At 38.8% G+C, this 15,112-nt stretch overlaps 1 protein-coding gene across 1 annotated transcript in view; it reads right to left on the minus strand.

Moving 5' to 3' along the window:
• ANO3 (anoctamin 3) overlaps positions 1 to 15,112 on the minus strand; it is a 201,450-nt gene that overhangs the window by 79,839 nt on the left and 106,499 nt on the right. The window contains exons 10-11 of the mRNA XM_027775367.1: positions 11,212 to 11,308; positions 661 to 721 (exon numbers count right to left, since the gene is read on the minus strand). Of these exons, the coding sequence (XP_027631168.1) occupies positions 661 to 721; positions 11,212 to 11,308 (158 nt within the window). The remainder of the gene's footprint in view (positions 1 to 660; positions 722 to 11,211; positions 11,309 to 15,112) is intronic.

Here is a 15,112-nt window from a genome sequence, read left to right on the forward strand (position 1 = left end):
TTCACCAGTAAAGTACAAGAGCTTAATTTGCATTCTAGTTTTGCCTTTGGCAAAAACAATTGAACCAGCAAACAAAAACAACATTCCTTAGTCTAACAAGGTCTAGGAATTAGGGATTAGAGGTCAAGAGTTGAGTTTGTAAAGAAGCAGTGAAAATATGAAGAGGATAATCACCAGCTTAGAGACTGTTGTTGACTTCATACATGCACGGTACATTTGAGACAGAATTTGTTATATATTAGACCTTACTGATCAGCCATATTTAGAGTGAATTCTACATCTTTAAATATATAATGCATAAGGTAAAAAAAATGAATGGAAGTACAAAGCAAAAAGAATGTTGGATTACCACTTTCACCAGTAAAGTACAAGAGCTTAATTTGCATTCTAGTTTTGCCTTTGGCAAAAACAATTGAACCAGCAAACAAAAACAACATTCCTTAGTCTAACAAGGTCTAGGAATTAGGGATTAGAGGTCAAGAGTTGAGTTTGTAAAGAAGCAGTGAAAATATGAAGAGGATAATCACCAGCTTAGAGACTGTTGTTGACTTCATACATGCACGGGCACGGTACATGTGTGTGTGTGTGTGTGTGTTAAAGAAATAGCAAAAGCTTCAGAAAATGACATCAAGAAAGTAAGTAATCAAAGAATATACTTACCCCATATTGCCATAAAAATAGCAAAGAAGACTGTTCCTCCGTTATCAAACAAATATGTCACCTTAACAGAAAACAAGCAAAAGTATTAGTCATAATACCGCCTGTAATTACCCAGTGGTTTCTGTTTACATTTAGGTACTATACTGTTTTTTCCCCAAATGGAATTGCCCTATTTCATAGTCTGCAAATATAACATGTGAGATCCTCTCCTGGGTCTTGCAAGTGTTTTATGTGATTTTTCTCCTGGGGAGAGATGAAGGAACAAGTTTTCTCTCTTTTTTTCCCTTTCTTTCCTTTGGTTCCCCTTCATACCCCACATTTGTTTCTGCTTAGAATTGTTTCTAATACCCCAAGGATGTATTTGTGGGCCACCGAGAGCCAAGCTGTGATGTGAACTGTAAGGAGTTCCCTTTCCAGGTGAAGCACGGGCAGCTGCACCTCCTGGAAGGAGGTCGGGAAATGCAGGCCTCTGCCAGGAGCTGGCACTCCCGACGAAAGCATCACAGTGCCGTCCCTACACTCTTGTCTGCTAGAACGTGCCATGTGTTCTGTAGTGGCTGCAGAGGGAAACAGACCCCGTCATAAACTGTTCTAAGAAGTTGCATAAATTGCTGGACATCCGTGACACTGTCTATTTGTTTTTAAATCAGCTATTACCTGAAGTCGGATAAAGGACAACAAGCACATAGGTGATCCTGTTGAATAAAATTTCCAGTGTTGCAATGATTGATTTTAATAAAGTGTAAATTCAATTCACTTTTGCTCATTTTCATTTGCATTAATGCCCTTACTGTATTTGCAAAATTAGTGAGGTAGGTTAAACGAATATGGCTAAGGCAGTAAACGTCTGGAAGTCACCTGCGTGCCACAGACTCTGGAGAGAAAACGGGCACGGTCCTCACAGGAGGGAGACAACAGTTCGAGGCTAAGGAACACTGTCGTAAAGGGAGCTGAAGTGAAATGGTGTCCTCCTTGCCCAACAGTCTAGAGTACTCAATGGGGGTAATTGCAGCATCTGGAACACACTGCAAACACATGTAAAAAAGGCCAACAAAGATGCATTTGCTTACAATGCAGCACTATTGAAAACATCCTCATAAAAGGAGGTGTTCCTTTTGAAGGTTTATGGAGAGGTGCCTAGTGCCCTACATGGCTTTAAACGCCTGACTGTTAAGGTCTGGGATTTCTAAAAATGTTATGAGAATTGCGGTTTAGAACAATCATCAGGATACATTAGGTACAGGAGAGAAAAGGATCATAAAGAAATTCTTCTATAGAGCTTATAAATTACACCCAGCAGGAGAATCCAGCATTTCTGTTTTCAAAGGCATCTGGCAGAGACCGGAGGCTTCCAAGCAGCCCAACATCTGTTTTGTGCCTCCATAAATGCATGCAGTACAGGAAACAGCTTCTTGGGGTGTCAGAACAGAGACTTCCTGCGTGGGGCCTGAAGGTCACGAAGAAGTAATGGCTCCTCCTACCTCCAGAAAGTGGCAAATAAAGCCACACCTGAAAACAGTTACTTCGCATGGACAAGATTCGTCAGGGTTTATGCAATATTTTCCTTGAAAGTGCTTTTCATTTTCATATATATTCACTTATTTTAATTTGACCAGAAAGAGACACATATATATATAGAGAGATACAGGGAAAGTGAGAAAGCAAGCCACCAGGTTCAGGACTTGAACCATGGTTGGCCATATGGGAGTGTCCAGTACTTTAACCACCACGCCATCTGCTGGTTCCCCCGAGATGCTTTGGTTGTTTTACTCACTACATTTAAACAGCTTTTTAGGAATGCATCCATGAGGAACTGGTTTATAGATAATGTTCCTAAAATATGAGACAATACATATGGGGTGGGATATAAAGCCAGAATGTGTTAGGGAATACTTTGGAGCCTGCCCTAGGGAGGAGAGTAGCAGTTGAAATCATGGTGTTAGATTTGCCAAACTATTACATATGGGATTTATTATGAAGTGGGAAATGCTGGACACAAGTGAGAAACCTGTGATAATAGCTTGCGGTTCTAAGAGCTTCATTTGTTGTGCTGATGTAACAGCTGTGGAATGAGAATGGAGAAGAGAAAAAAGAGTCAAACATACTGTGGATCCTCAAGGTCAGACCATGGGTGACCAGCAAGAGAATAAAGGAGGAATTGACATTTAGAGGACAAGAATACTTGTGATATTGAAAACTCCAAATGAAAGCTTAAGGAAATTCCCTAAGTAGTCTACCAGCCTTTTCTAAGAGTGAAAAAGAAACAGGTCCTATATATCTATAAAAATGTATACATATTTGCAATTAATTGTTTTATTAGAAACTAGCTTGCCTTGAGGGCCGGCACCGTGGCATGGTAGTTAAGGGCACTAGACTCCGACATGGCTGACCACGGTTCAAGTCCCTGACCTGGCAGCTTGCTTTCTCACTTTCTCTCTCTCTCTTTCTTAAACACACACGCACACACGCGTGCATGCACACACACACACACACACACACACAGTCCCTCTCTGGTCAAATTAAAATAAATAAGTAAATAAATAAATAAAGTTAAGTAAAATAATTCTTTAAAAAAAGAAAAGAAAACAGAAAATAGTTTGTCTTTATGAATAGGAAGACCTATGAACAAGTATTTTATTTAATAATGTTGATGTGAATGAGGGTAACATATAAAGAGGAAATAAAAATTAATCTTAACGTTGTGGTTCAGGGTCCAGTAGATGGCATAATAGTTACATCGCTGGACTCTCATGTAGTCAACTGTGGTTCGAGTCCTGGATCTGGTGGCTTAAAACTGATGTTGGGTGTGTGTGCGTTCATGCCCAAAATTGCAAGAGGAGAATGGAGAAGGGACTGTGGCATGGCCATCCCCTCCAGGGGTGATTTCTCCTTTCTGTCTCTGTCTTTCCAGCGAGTGCATGCATCTGATAGTTTCGTTCTGAAAAAAAAAAAAAAAAAAAAAAAAGCTGTGGTTTAAGCACCGATATTCCATTATCTTTGACTTATATCTATCTTGGGGAGCTGAGCATGGCTATAACTCACGAAATGTGGGTATTGTTTAAGGAAATACATTTCTTATTAGATTGAAAGTTTCAAGTCTATGTCTCTCCATTTTAGTTGCTGGATCTTTCTCTAAAATTGTTTGATAGGTTCAGAATAGCATAAGGCTCTGGAAACAGCCTTTTATGAAAGCCTAGCTACACCAAAGAGGATGAGACACGGGGGAGGGTTTAGCCCTGTAGGTCAGGCTATTAGGGGATTGGAGGGCACAGTGAGAAATTAGGCTGGAGTCCAGCTCGCTCTCTCGCTCTCTCTCACTTTCTGAATCCTTAACTCCTAAGAGACACATATATATATAGAGAGATACAGGGAAAGTGAGAAAGCAAGCCACCAGGTTCAGGACTTGAACCATGGTTGGCCATATGGGAGTGTCCAGTACTTTAACCACCACGCCATCTGCTGGTTCCCCCGAGATGCTTTGGTTGTTTTACTCACTACATTTAAACAGCTTTTTAGGAATGCATCCATGAGGAACTGGTTTATAGATAATGTTCCTAAAATATGAGACAATACATATGGGGTGGGATATAAAGCCAGAATGTGTTAGGGAATACTTTGGAGCCTGCCCTAGGGAGGAGAGTAGCAGTTGAAATCATGGTGTTAGATTTGCCAAACTATTACATATGGGATTTATTATGAAGTGGGAAATGCTGGACACAAGTGAGAAACCTGTGATAATAGCTTGCGGTTCTAAGAGCTTCATTTGTTGTGCTGATGTAACAGCTGTGGAATGAGAATGGAGAAGAGAAAAAAGAGTCAAACATACTGTGGATCCTCAAGGTCAGACCATGGGTGACCAGCAAGAGAATAAAGGAGGAATTGACATTTAGAGGACAAGAATACTTGTGATATTGAAAACTCCAAATGAAAGCTTAAGGAAATTCCCTAAGTAGTCTACCAGCCTTTTCTAAGAGTGAAAAAGAAACAGGTCCTATATATCTATAAAAATGTATACATATTTGCAATTAATTGTTTTATTAGAAACTAGCTTGCCTTGAGGGCCGGCACCGTGGCATGGTAGTTAAGGGCACTAGACTCCGACATGGCTGACCACGGTTCAAGTCCCTGACCTGGCAGCTTGCTTTCTCACTTTCTCTCTCTCTCTTTCTTAAACACACACGCACACACGCGTGCATGCACACACACACACACACACACACACAGTCCCTCTCTGGTCAAATTAAAATAAATAAGTAAATAAATAAATAAAGTTAAGTAAAATAATTCTTTAAAAAAAGAAAAGAAAACAGAAAATAGTTTGTCTTTATGAATAGGAAGACCTATGAACAAGTATTTTATTTAATAATGTTGATGTGAATGAGGGTAACATATAAAGAGGAAATAAAAATTAATCTTAACGTTGTGGTTCAGGGTCCAGTAGATGGCATAATAGTTACATCGCTGGACTCTCATGTAGTCAACTGTGGTTCGAGTCCTGGATCTGGTGGCTTAAAACTGATGTTGGGTGTGTGTGCGTTCATGCCCAAAATTGCAAGAGGAGAATGGAGAAGGGACTGTGGCATGGCCATCCCCTCCAGGGGTGATTTCTCCTTTCTGTCTCTGTCTTTCCAGCGAGTGCATGCATCTGATAGCAAAAATTTCTGTCTTAAAAAAAAAAAAAAAGAAAAAAAAGCTGTGGTTTAAGCACCGATATTCCATTATCTTTGACTTATATCTATCTTGGGGAGCTGAGCATGGCTATAACTCACGAAATGTGGGTATTGTTTAAGGAAATACATTTCTTATTAGATTGAAAGTTTCAAGTCTATGTCTCTCCATTTTAGTTGCTGGATCTTTCTCTAAAATTGTTTGATAGGTTCAGAATAGCATAAGGCTCTGGAAACAGCCTTTTATGAAAGCCTAGCTACACCAAAGAGGATGAGACACGGGGGAGGGTTTAGCCCTGTAGGTCAGGCTATTAGGGGATTGGAGGGCACAGTGAGAAATTAGGCTGGAGTTCAGCTCGCTCTCTCGCTCTCTCTCACTTTCTGAATCCTTAACTCCTGGGCAGGTAAAACCTGCACAATCACCCACATTCACTGGATCTGAGCACAAGGACATCAAACGTGGGAATCAGATTAAGTCGTCCACCCATGTATCTTTTTAAAATGTGGTCCTTAGAGCACCTAAGGAGCTGGTGAACATACAGACTTCTGTGCTTCATCCTAGACTGACTGATTTTAACTTTCATGATGTAGAGACTAGGCATCTTCTTTTAAACAAATGTTCTAGGTAATTTTCACGTGTAGGTTTGGACTCTGAAGTTTCTTAAGAAACAACCTTTTTCCTGTTTCTATTGTAGTCTCAATATCAGTATACAATTAATGCCTCAAACAAAATATTAAATAAACCTTTATAAAGCAAGTAAACAAAAGCAGAACATAGTGATTTTAAATAAGGTCACTTCAAGGATTAGTCATTTTTAGAATCATGTTTGATAGGGTAGTGTCAAATGCTTTTAAAATATGTATACATATCACTAACTTAATTGAAAAAATTTTAAAAATCCCACACTTCCAAATACTAAAAATGAAAATAATCATCAAAGGAAATATTAATATAATTACATGTTATCTTATATATGAAGAGACCAATTTTTCCTATGCATACACATTCCTAAAATTATTGAGACTATATACACATATGTACATTATAGTAAAATATGGCAGATTTAATTTCCTTTTACTTGTGACAAGAAGTGATGGAGTCTCTAAGGAACTGAACTGCTGAGCATCTAGATCATGTGCTTAGAGGGTCTTAGGTCAGCTCACTTGCTCCTTTGGTTAAAATATGTGCCCTGACTTCTGAGTCTCAAATAACTTCTAGATATTGAAATATATAAAATAACTATCAAATAACTTTTACATATCGAAATACATAAACTGATATAAAAAGAGTATTTATTTCCACCCAATGAAGAAAGAATAACTTTTATTTTCAAGATGGAAAACATGTATTTATCCTGACCAGAGGAACAAATATAAGATAAATTAAATATTTCATCTCTGTAGGTTTTATTTATTTTATTATTCCATAAGGCAATATTCTCCTCTACAAGCTAACTTTTCCACCTTCCTTCTAAGAGTTATTAAGGGGAATCCTTGAGTCATACCTGTGCCCACACATACTTATTTAAATCGAAGAAAGAAGGGTTGTTTATTGCACACTTTAAAAAGTCCCCTGGAGATAGTGTTTCCTTGGATGTTTTTCTCACTTTATCACTCTGCCAATGTGGATTTTTTTTTCTTCAGTGTTCAGATAATGCCAATGTGTCTTATTGGAGTTGTCCAAGATAAATTAGGACTAATATATATCTAGATGTTTTGGTGCCCTTAAGGTTGTCATATGTCTTTTAAATGCATGGAGAGGGACATGTGTATATACTATACATCTAATAACACTCGGCTTCTGCAAGAAGGGATGAGAAAATGCTGCCCCAAACAGGATATCCACATTTCTAAGTTTCTATCATCTTTGTGGAACATTTAAACAAATGCAAAACTTACAGAAATTAAAACAAACAAAACAGATTTTTCCATGCCATTCATTTAAGATAAGTAATTCAGAAGCTCACCTTACTAAGTTTTGGTCTTGTGGGAAGAAAACTGAATGACTTTTGATTTTACACCCATCCTTGTGAAAAATAACTATATAGTGACCTCCACTTTTAGAAAGATTGATTTTAATAGGGACTAATCCTACCTACATGCTGGGAACAACCAAAAAATGCACAAAATATAAAAGACAACAGATTTCAAGATAGTGGACATGATGCAACAAAAAGTCTTGACCCCAAAGGTAGGAAACAAGTCAGATGAGCATAAGTATTGTCTCAAGTTACTACGCTAAAGGTTCCGAGTATAAAGAGGGACAGCCCAGGAAGCTTAGATGCAAGGAAGCTACCTGTAGCCAAGGAAAGAACCATGGGAAAGGATTACAGCCAGATAGTGACCATTACTACCAGCTGGGCTGGAAATCCTCTTGATGCACAGTACACTGGATAAAGGACACAGAAAGATACTACTTTTTGTATTAAGAATAATTAGCTCTAGATAGGTCATTGCTTCAGCCCCACCTCAAATATTTTAAAAGATCCAAAGGGATTAAATACTTGGCAAGTAACAAAACTGCAGTGAGATACCTGTAGACCTCTATCGAAATAGCTGAGATAAAAAAAAAACTGACAAACGTCCAACACAGACAAGTGGGATAGTACCAAGCTGAAATGCTTCTGTCCAGCAAAGAAAACTATAAACAATAAATAAAGGGACAACCTACAGAATGCGGTTGAAAACCAAATATATAAGCAACTCGATAGCATATCCACAAAAAATTAAATATCCGGTTGAAAAATGGGCAATTTACCTGAATAGAAAACTTCCAAAAGAAGGCAGATGAATGGCTAAAAACTATAGGAAAAATGTTCAACATTTCTTGTCTTAAGAGAAATGCAAATCAAAACCATAACGAGGTAACACCTAACCCCAGTCAGCATGGCTATGATAAAAACAAACAATAAAAGAATAACAAGTGCTAGAGAGGTTGGGCAGAAAAGGGAATCCTTGTGCACTGCTGGTGGGAATAAAATTAGTACAGTCACTGTGAAAAACAGTATGCAGCTCCTCAAGCATTTAAAAATAGAACTACTATATGGCTCAATATCACTCTTAGGTACTGACCTAAAGAAGAGGAAATCACTCAGTTGGAGTAGTACTTGAACATCCATATTTACTGCAACATTGTAAGCGAAGACTGAATCAACTAAAGTACCAACAACTAATAAGCAGATTAAGAGAATGTGGCACAGAGACTTAATGGTCCCACTTAACATATACAGAATATTCACGTTCTATGGTGGAACCTGAAGTACTTGATAGCAAAAGAAGTAGAGAGAGTGATGGTAGATACCAGAAGTTCCAAGGTAGAGTTTGGAGAAAATGAGCAACAGACACAAATTCTTATAAAGAAGTGGACTGGGGACCAGCAGTTAGCATAATGGCTATGTCGCTGGACTCTCATGTAGTCGACCACGGTTTGCGTCCCGGACCTGGTGACTTAAAAAACTCACGCCAGGCGCGTGTGCATGCGTGCCCAAGATCCTGAGGGGAGAACAGAGGAGAAAGGATTGCGTCGTGGCCATCCCCCCTGGAGGGTGATTTCTCGCTTTCTGTCTCTCTGTCTCTCTCTATCTGGCAAGCACACGTGCCCTATAGCAAAAACCTCTGCAAGAAAAAAAAAAAAGAAAAATTAAAGAAAAGACTGGATTTTGAAACTTCATACCACAGGTGTGTAAACATGTTACTGATACTGATAATTCAATATATACTTTAAAAAAAACCCCAAAAGCCTAGCATAACTATTATTGAATGTATACAACATTATATAATGTTCATATTGAAGAAAAATGAATATGTCTGTATCCTTGATTATTACACATTTTATACATGCTTTGAAAGACCATTCTGTGCCTCATGAACATGTCCAATGATTATTTGTAAACCAGGAATTATAACGTAAAAATATTTAGATCAAGTAAATTATTGAATGAAATTAAATGACTGATGGTACCAGGGCTCAATGACTACATGAAAAACTGGAAATTTCTTACATCACTCTGGAGGAAAGGGGGCATGTAAAATGCTATAAACACTTTGGAGAGGTCTTGTCTGGCAGCTTTTTAAAACATAACGGTGCAACTATCATATGATAGCCATTCCACGCTTAGATATTTACACCAGAGAAAGCATTCGTCTATTCAAAGACTTGGTGATGAGCGTTCATAAGAAACTTTACTTAAGGGTGTGGTGGCGCCCGCCCTATGGCAAAAATCTATGGAGGCTGGAGGACTGCGGCATTGAGTCCATCTCTCTCTCTCTCTGTCTCTCTCAATGCGCACGATTTTTCTTTGGGGCCGGCAATTGGTGTGGTGGTTAAGGATGCTGGACTCCCATATGGCGAACTGCAGTTCGAGTCCCGGACCAGGCAGCTTGCTTTCTCCCTCTCTCTGTCTTTCTCTCTCTCTGTTTCTCCCTGGTCCAATTAAAATAAATAAATAAAGTTAAATAAAATAATTCTTTAAAAAATTAAAAAAATAAACTTTACTTAAAATAGGCAATAATTTGAAATAAATGAAAAGTTCATTAATAGAAAAGTGAATAAACTCTAGTATATATATATAAATGGATAACAATCTGCAGTAAAAAGGAATGGTCTATTGATAATTGCTAGAACATAGGCGAATCTCAAAACTATTATTTCATGTGGGAAAACGCCAGAAAAAAATATGAACTATATAATTCCATTTACATAGCAGTTTAGATAAAATAATACAAATGTATCTATAATGATGCGAAGTAGTTGGCTGCTGGAGCACAGGAGTAGGGAAGAGCAGAAAACTTTTGGAGGTGAAAGATACGTTCATTATCTTGACTGTGGTGATGGTTTCAAAATGTGTTGCTTTATACACTACAAATGTTGATTATAGTTCAATAAAACTGTTTACAAAGAAAATAATTGTAAAAGCATTTCACTTAAGAATTATTTATTTAATGTCACTCATTCATTTACTTGTTTATTTTAAAAATTTGACCAGAGAGAGAAAAGGGAAGTAAAAAAGCAAGCCACCAGGTCCAGGACCCAAAGCACGGTCAGCCATGAGGAAGTCTGGGACTTCAACCACCACTCCACCTGCAGACCTCAAATTCAGCATCTCTTACGCTTGTATGAATATTGAAATCACCTGGGGAATTTAAAAAAACATGCCGAGGGGACCAGCAGTTGGCGTAATGGCTATGTCGCTGGACTCCCATGTAGTCGACCGCGGTTTGAGTTCCGGACCCAGTGGCTTGAAACTCATGCTGGGCGCGTGTGCGTGAGTGCCCAAGATCCCGAGAGGAGAATGGAGGAGAAGGGATTGCAGCGTGGCCATTCCCCCTGGGGGGTGATTTCTCGCTTTCTATATCTCTGTCTCTCTCTGTCTTTCTTGTGAGCGCATGCGCCCTATAGCAAAAACCTCTTCAAAAAAAGGAAGGAAAAAAATATGCTGATATCTAAGTTCCAAGCCTAAAGATTTTGACTTAATTGCCCTGGAGGCATGGCTTGGATTTCAGAAATTTTAACAGTCTTTCAGGTGATTCTCACAAAGAGCAACTTGGACATTTTTTGTGTATCATTTTCTATGCACAATTAGAAATATGTTATCTTCATGAATCTTTATAGATGATACAATTTTAATCATTAGCAATGAGAACAACTGCTCCCTGAAAACAATCTAGATACTCTTGAGTGGAAGTTTATGTCTGTAAGGGCAATTGTGAGTTATAAAAGCTAAGGCAGGCAGAGGTGTTCCAATTAAAGTACCCTTGCTTTGTAACTGCAGCCGACTAATATTTATTCCATTGTCAATGACACTGACTGTTGGAACTCTTCAGAGTACCACGTTTGGTGAAAAGCTGCCAAGCTCAGGGAGGAGAAAATGCTGTCCACACTCACCTTGGCATAGATGCAGCTGTCGTTGAGTCTCTGCAGTGAGCAGTTCTTGTCGCAGAGAGGGCACATAAAGACTTCTGTGGCTTGACAGATTTCTTGGCTTGAGAAATCAAAGAAAGAAAAGAGAAACCACGATGCTCAGTGTTTAGGAAGACATTTGGCTCTTCCTAGCAAATCCTGTTGGAAACAATAAGGCAGAGAGGAAGCGGAGGAGGAATGGAGGAGGTGGGGACTGGTGTGTAAGCACGGAAGAAATTTAGACTATGGTTCCAGTTCAAACACCTTAGGATACTAGTGATACAAAGATTTTTGTTTGGTGCTTTGAGTTTTAGAAAACTCATTCAAGATAATGTGATGATAATAGGCCATATTTTCATATTTTACACTTCCATGATTTATTTTATTGTACATATTTTTAAAATTTTATTTCTTTCTATTATTTTTTCTTGGGAGGACATGCACTGGCCAGTATGAGAGAGAGAGAGTGAAAGCAATCCCCAAATATGAGATGGCCATGTCACAATCCCCTCCCCTCAATTTCTCCATCCTGGAGGGATCTGGAACACTCATTCACATGTGCCCAGAGTATTTTTCAAGCTGCCAGGGCTGGCATTCAAACCATGTGGTTGGCTATGTGAGATCTAGTTCCCTTAAGCATCGGGCCTTCGGGCCTGTCAGACACTTGAGGTATTTTTACAGGCACTTTTATAAGTGATTTCATGGCACATAAGATAAGGGAAGTCTTAATAAAGCTCACGGGCTCGGAAGTGCCTAAGCTGGAATGAAACCTGACTATTCTGACTTCTGAAGTCTGGAGATCACAGAACTTATAAACTCCACCGCAGTACACATCGCTGGTGCATACGGTTGGTTGGAAACTGGAGTTGATGTGTGTGAGTATGTGTGTGTGTGTGTGTGTGTGTGTGTTGACATGACACACACTGTCATGATGAGATAACACTGTTTGTATTTACCTAAATACAAACTCAGTTTGCTTGTAGCTGTGACATTTGTCTTTTCAGTTTCGCATCATTTCCTTTTTAAACAATCTCAGCATGTGAAAGTTATTCATGGCTTGTGACAGGAGTAGGGCATCAGAAACAATTTCTGCAAAGCCCCATAGACGCAGAGCTCACAAAGACTTATTTGTTAGATGTTTTGTGCATTTATCTGTCATTCATACATGGCCCTTTCCCACTTAGTATTTCTCCTGAGTAAATTTTCTTTAAATACATCTGTTCTGGAAATGTTGAAAGAAATGTAAAGGCTTCATAAATTATGTCTTGAAATGCAACTGTTAATACAGATTTAATTGGTTATGATTACCGTATTATGGGTTGTTTTAAAATATATATACACTTTTTAAAAAATTGTTATTTTTTCATTGATTTATTTTAATTTTACCAGAGAGAGAGAGAGAGAGAGAGAGAAAGTGAAAAATCAAGCCACCAGGTCCAGGACTTAAACTGTGGTCAGCCACGTGGGAGTGTCCAGCACCTTAAGCACCATGACACCTGCTGGTCCCCTAAAAATATATACACTTAAAGGAGAAAAGAATATATGTGCATTTCAAGTATGGAATGTATTATTTTTTCTTGGGAGGACATGCACTGGCCAGTATGAGAGAGAGAGAGTGAAAGCAATCCCCAAATATGAGATGGCCATGTCACAATCCCCTCCCCTCAATTTCTCCATCCTGGAGGGATCTGGAACACTCATTCACATGTGCCCAGAGTATTTTTCAAGCTGCCAGGGCTGGCATTCAAACCATGTGGTTGGCTATGTGAGATCTAGTTCCCTTAAGCATCGGGCCTTCGGGCCTGTCAGACACTTGAGGTATTTTTACAGGCACTTTTATAAGTGATTTCATGGCACATAAGATAAGGGAAGTCTTAATAAAGCTCACGGGCTCGGAAGTGCCTAAGCTGGAATGAAACCTGACTATTCTGACTTCTGAAGTCTGGAGATCACAGAACTTATAAACTCCACCGCAGTACACATCGCTGGTGCATACGGTTGGTTGGAAACTGGAGTTGATGTGTGTGAGTATGTGTGTGTGTGTGTGTGTGTGTGTGTTGACATGACACACACTGTCATGATGAGATAACACTGTTTGTATTTACCTAAATACAAACTCAGTTTGCTTGTAGCTGTGACATTTGTCTTTTCAGTTTCGCATCATTTCCTTTTTAAACAATCTCAGCATGTGAAAGTTATTCATGGCTTGTGACAGGAGTAGGGCATCAGAAACAATTTCTGCAAAGCCCCATAGACGCAGAGCTCACAAAGACTTATTTGTTAGATGTTTTGTGCATTTATCTGTCATTCATACATGGCCCTTTCCCACTTAGTATTTCTCCTGAGTAAATTTTCTTTAAATACATCTGTTCTGGAAATGTTGAAAGAAATGTAAAGGCTTCATAAATTATGTCTTGAAATGCAACTGTTAATACAGATTTCATTGGTTATGATTACCGTATTATGGGTTGTTTTAAAATATATATACACTTTTTAAAAAATTGTTATTTTTTCATTGATTTATTTTAATTTTACCAGAGAGAGAGAGAGAGAGAGAGAAAGTGAAAAAGCAAGCCACCAGGTCCAGGACTTAAACTGTGGTCAGCCACGTGGGAGTGTCCAGCACCTTAAGCACCATGACACCTGCTGGTCCCCTAAAAATATATACACTTAAAGGAGAAAAGAATATATGTGCATTTCAAGTATGGAATGTATATAATTCCGAGCCAAAGTGGGAATAAGTTCTAAGTGATACTATCTAGCAAGATAGTGGTTTACAGGACAAAGATGGGTTTATGCCTGTTCAATTGCTCAGTCCGTACTTCAAGCTTGGATGATGGTATTTATCTCCACTAATGAGGAGAAAGCAATGCTCAGTTTAAGTGACTTGCTAAGGTCACAGAGCTGGTAAGAGGTACTTCAGATAACTAAGATTAGGTGATTCTGATTGTGGGTCCAGTTCTCCATCAACTATGATATATCTCAATGATGAGTAACCCTTTTCTACTAAAAAAAGTAACTTATTGAGACAAGCAGGTGGCATGGTGGTTAAAGTATTAGACTTCCGCATGGCCAACCCTGGTTTGCGTCCAGACTCTGGTGGCTTAAACTCACACCAGGCATGTGTGCATGTGTGCCCAAAATCCTAGAAGAAGAATGAAGGAGAAGGAATTACAGTGTGGCCATACCCTCTGGGAAGTGGTTTATCCCTTTCTCACTGTCTCTCTCTGTTTCTCCAGCAGGTATGTGTGCCCTATAGCAAAAACCTTAAAAATAGTAATAATAGTAGTAATAATAATAACTTATTAATAATGCTGGGATGGGTTTATATATACTATAGTACGGGTATAGCTAATCGGTTGCCTGCATTATTCTAAATGAACCAATGTCTCAGTTTATAGATACTATAGTATTCTTACTTTCACACTCATCATCTTGCTGGTAATTGGAATGTCTATTGGAATTAGGAGGAGGCAGATGAAACCTACATTTTTAAAACTCGAGAGTTGCTGGATGAAGGCTCAGCAATGAAACATGATGCCCTGTGAGGCTGACCACACCCACTTCCAGAACCTGGAGTATGCTGGGCATGTGTGTGCCCATAATCCAGGGCTGCCTGAGGCTGGGGTAATAATGGATGAAGACCCTGCTAGGGTGTGTTCCCTCTCTCTTTCTTTGACTTGAGGGAGAAATAATAAACCTGAACAAATACAACAAAACCCGAAAGAAAGTTTAAATCTCCCCACAATACTAATGTAGGAACAAGAAAAATTAGCACATTTTTGAAGAAAACTTTGATGAAAAGAGGCTTTATATAATAATTCCTGTGTTTCAAAAATGATACAGTTTGCCCTGCACTGGTATCTCATATGAAAAGATATTCTCT

The sequence above is a fragment of the Tupaia chinensis genome, unplaced genomic scaffold (assembly GCF_000334495.1).
Source record: "Tupaia chinensis unplaced genomic scaffold, TupChi_1.0 Scaffold000555_1, whole genome shotgun sequence".
NCBI classification, from domain to species: domain Eukaryota; kingdom Metazoa; phylum Chordata; class Mammalia; order Scandentia; family Tupaiidae; genus Tupaia; species Tupaia belangeri.